The sequence below is a fragment of the Asparagus officinalis genome, chromosome 4 (genome assembly GCF_001876935.1).
Source record: "Asparagus officinalis chromosome 4, Aspof.V1, whole genome shotgun sequence".
Taxonomy (NCBI): domain Eukaryota; kingdom Viridiplantae; phylum Streptophyta; class Magnoliopsida; order Asparagales; family Asparagaceae; genus Asparagus; species Asparagus officinalis.
In genome coordinates, this window is record NC_033797.1 from 144,183,914 (window position 1) to 144,188,250 (window position 4,337).

The 4,337-nt window shown below is 43.9% G+C and overlaps 1 protein-coding gene across 1 annotated transcript; it reads right to left on the minus strand.

Annotated features, from left to right (window-relative positions):
- Positions 308-2,373, minus strand: LOC109839433 (scarecrow-like protein 6). Its single transcript, XM_020407857.1, has 2 exons — positions 1,993-2,373; positions 308-1,238 (listed from the first exon to the last, which is right to left on the minus strand). Exons 1-2 carry the CDS (start codon positions 2,221-2,223, stop codon positions 501-503), a joined length of 969 nt encoding a protein of 322 aa, XP_020263446.1. The 5' UTR covers positions 2,224-2,373; the 3' UTR covers positions 308-500.

Consider the following 4,337-nt stretch of genomic DNA (forward strand, 5'->3'; position numbering starts at 1 on the left):
ATCTTCTCCTACTCTCCCTCCCAAAATGTATTCAGTCTTGATTCCAATACATTGCAATTCAAAAATGTTCTGTCTCCATTTTATTTGAATTGAACGGCGCCATATACTACAAATCCTAGGAAAATGTGGCTTTCTACACACGACCTCCTTCGCCAATTTCTTCAAACATCCAAGTTCCCCTTGTGTTACCTTCTTTTTCTATTAGCATTGCAAGCAACTAACCAAATAGCACTTCAAGCCCGCTATAATGCCTACTCAATATGCACATAAACTGAAACAAACACGGAGAAAAAAAATTACATGCACATACAAAAAATGTAAATCTAAGTTTAAGTCATGGGCAGTTAAAACTTTTCAACATTTGCTCAAGTTTTACAATCACATAAACATCAAAACATAATAAATCCTTAAACACTACCAATGACCATGTCACCTGGAAAGGAAACTAGTTTTACCCTGAAACAAAGATACATGCCTGAGATTTTCTCCCTCGATTTCAATCAACATTTCCAGGCTGAGACCGATCCAAGCTCTCCTCGCTGCCAATAAAGAAACATCGACCCCTGCCTCTTCTCGACTTGAAACCCCCTCACCTGAACCCTCTTCAGCAAACACTCGGCCTGGGTCTCCGTAAAATTACTGAACTGCCCCTGCACAAATCCGACCGATGCGAATATCTCTCTCCAAGGAGCAATTTTTGCTGCAGTCCTGTATTGGGCCAATACAGCATTCTCAATCCTCGGCTGAATCAAGAACCTCTCGATTTTGTTCACAATATCAGCACCCGAGCCTGAGGCATCTATTGAATCGAGAAGAACGACGAGGGGATGAAACAAATGAATGAAATTCTGATTGTAGCCCTGATCAGCCGAGACCACAACTTTAGGGTTCAGCTGCTTCACCAGTCGGAGAATCATGGGAAACGTCTGAGGATAGTCAAATCCAACAGGGAGGTTAACGGCGATTGCCTCGTTAGAGGTGGAGACCGCGAGGAGTTCATTTGGGTCGAAGGATTCAATGGCGAAGAAGGAGAATTCGAAAGGGATTTTGAGCTCGGAAGCGAAGTGTATGAGATTTTCGCGGGTTAGATGGAGCTCGAGGGGGTGAAAAGATGAAGTTGACACAAAAGCCGTGATTTTGAGGGAAGGGGGAGCACCGGATCGCACGAATGGCCCGACGTTCCTGAATGAAAGGAGCGACCAATGGCCGCCGCCGCCGCCGCCGCGCCATCGATATCGAAGTCAACATGTGGATTCGCGTCGAAACCACCGACTCTTCCAAGAGTGTTGGGCGCAGAGTGAAGTTGGTGAAGTGAGCAGTCGTGATACCTCAGCAGAACGCCTTGTATGAACTGAGCTTCAGCACTACATCAAACGGGTTGACGGAACCGAGCCTCGCGGCCGCCTTGAGAGCAGCACACCGATGGCTTCTTTGAAGATGAAGGCGGATCGGATGACGGTTTGAACCCGGCAGGGGTGTTGGGTAGATCTGATTGAGCCGCGCCAATATCTCGCGCGCGCGAAGAGGTTGCCGCGCTCGATGACTCGGCCAGCCCTGAAGAGCTGGTCGGACAACGGATTGCTGGGGCTTGATGGGCTTGCGGGGCCGAGCAATGGCGTTTCGGGTCGCGGGCTTCCGGGCCCGGCGAGCGAAGCGAGAGGGTCGAATTGCCGGAGCTGATGGTGGTGGTCGGACGAAGAACGAGGAGGGGTCGTCGCTGCTGAGCACCGGGAGGCAACTGGGAACCGAGGGGGCGGCCGCTGGCGCCGTCAAGGACGAGGGGGAGCAGCAAACGGGTGTTGGAATCCGGGGCCGACACTCCTCTCCGTCAACGGTGCCGTGGTCATCGCCGGTGATCCAGTTGAGGAATGTCTGCTGCTGCGTCGCCGCGCGGCGACGCCCCGGAGAGAAGCGCTCCCAGTCGTCGGAGGAGTCGGCGGCGAGGAGCCCGGCTGGGGGAGAACGGGGTGCAGCTCCGAGGCCCAATGCTCATACCCGTTGATGGAGTCGGGCTGCCGTTGGCTTCGGTGGTGGTGGCTGCGGTGGTGGTTGTTGTCCGAGAGGGCCGCCCACGCCGGCGGAAAGGGAGGAGCTTGGGCTCGGGCTTGCTGTCTGATCCAGAACAGAGCGAGGCTCCGGCGCTTCTGCCTGCTTCTGGGTGTTGTGAGGAGCCCGGTGGCTTGGTGATGACCGTTGGCAGTTGAAGGGGGCGGTGCCCTTCATCCAAAAAATGGGAAAAGGAGGTGAGAGGAGGCGATCAAAGATTGAAAGTCCTTTCTTTTCTCCTCCTCCTTATTTTTTAATTTTTTTTTTTAACCCCCTCCCTCTCTTTCTCTCTGCGACGAGTTACTTTCTGGACCGCCACCCTTCAAATTTTTTTCTCCTCGCTTATTTGCTAAAACTAACCAAGACTTTATACTACTTGCTGGGGAAATATTCTAAAAGGCGCGTTTCCTCAAAATTTCAGGAAAACAAATAATAGGAAGAACAAATTTTCACCGGAGACCCAAACCAATTTTTTATTACCAAAATCGACCGATTTTTTTTTTAATTACCAAAATCGACCCGTTTTATGCCACGTAGGCGTAATCCAGTTTCCTAATTAGTCGGGGTTGCAAACCCCGATTGTTTAGGAGTTGTTAAACCGGGTTTTAAGGCTTCTGATCGGGGTTTAACAACTCCTAAACAGTCGGGGTTGACAACCCCGAATAATTAGGAAATTGGATTAAGCCTACGTGGCATAAAACGGATCGATTTTGATAATTAAAAAAAAATCGGTCAATTTTGGTAATTAAAATTCTGTTTGGGCCTACAGTGACAATTTATTCATAATAGGAATTGTTTTCGACATCAACGTCGTCCTTCGTTTCTCTAAATTGCTTTCCGGTTAAATTTCAGATATCTGCCGAAAAATATATATATAGAAAATAAAAATCGTGTCTTTTCAATGTTTGTACGCTTTTCACCTACCTTTCGGAACTTATTCGCAAGAAGTGGGGCAGTTATTTAATGTAAAGTGAGATATTTTAGTGGGGTAACTGAGATTAATTTTTTGGAGTGGTATGTTTCAGTAATTTATTTGATGTGGGATAATTTGTGACGATCGACAAATATATAGTTTATGCATTTTGATGATATACTTATGTGTTTGAACTTAATATTGACTATCAACCGTTTAATATTACGTCAATTATCGTTGGATAACTTTTGGTTAGACTACAAGATATTCTTAATAATAACAATAATTAGTAATTTGCTAACTTTTCTACTTCTTCAATTACTATTATAGTATAAATTTTAAAAATATCAAAGTTTATCTTTAAATAAATTATGGATCTAATATGTTTTATTTAAAATTAATTACGTAATTTTAATATTTAATTAAAAATAAAATAGCATATAAAGGAGGAGTAAGAAGAGAGTCTGTTGAGCTGATGGTGTGGTCTGATGTTGGGGGGTGATTCTTGGAGTGAGAGAGGGTGTAGAAAAGGGGGGAAAATGTTAGAAGTAAATAATATGAAAAATAAAAATGAGATAATTATAGAACTCTCATTTTTATATATAGAGAAACGATAAAAATGAGGAACTTTTTTACAATTATCACAGTTTTAATTTTGAGTTTTATCTTACTTAAATTAAAGTGGGTAACATTAGCAGTAAAAGTTATGAGCAGTTTAGTATAATTAGCTTACATTATTGACGAATTAAATATACTTCGGGTTTTCTATAAAGTGCTCATGGGCACTCTATAAGAGAGGAGAGAGAGAGAGAAATGAATGAGGAGGGGATCCCAATACAAAGTAGGGGGTCCTTCTCTTCATTCATTTCTCTCTCTCTCTCTTCTCTTATAGAGTGCCTATGGACACTATATAGAAAAACCGAATATACTTTATGTAAGCAAAATATGTGCAATTTTTGTTATAACAATACTTAATAATTGAGATTGAGTCGTGTGATTGTATACGAAGGAATTCTCTCATGTGAGGTTTGATGCCTATTAATCTCCTACTATAATTACACTTAACTAATTAAACATTCCAACAAACTCTCTCTCTCTCTCTCTCTCTAGCTCTCTAACTAAACAATCAAGATCCTGGGGGTCTTCTCGTCAAAAGCAAACAAAAAAAAACATCGTAAAAGAGAAAAGCCGACTGCCGTCAAAAAAAACCGCTATCATTAGATCTTAATTTGACCAAAATACCCCTATGTCCTCGCCTCTTTTGGAGTGATCCTCACAAACAATTCAGTCATTTCAGCTCTTCACCAGCGGATTAGATACGGCCGGTCCGTCGGAGGCGGTACGGTGCCCTGCCGCTGATATTTCGGTATTGGGGTCT

Coding starts and splice junctions, on each gene's coding strand:
- LOC109839433 (XM_020407857.1), bottom strand. CDS start 2,223: ATGAAGGGCACCGCCCCCTTCAACTGCCAACGGTCATCACCAAGCCAC. Junction 1,239..1,992: donor CCCGACTCCATCAACGGGTA/TGAGCATTGGGC, acceptor ACATGTTGACTT/CGATATCGATGGCGCGGCGG.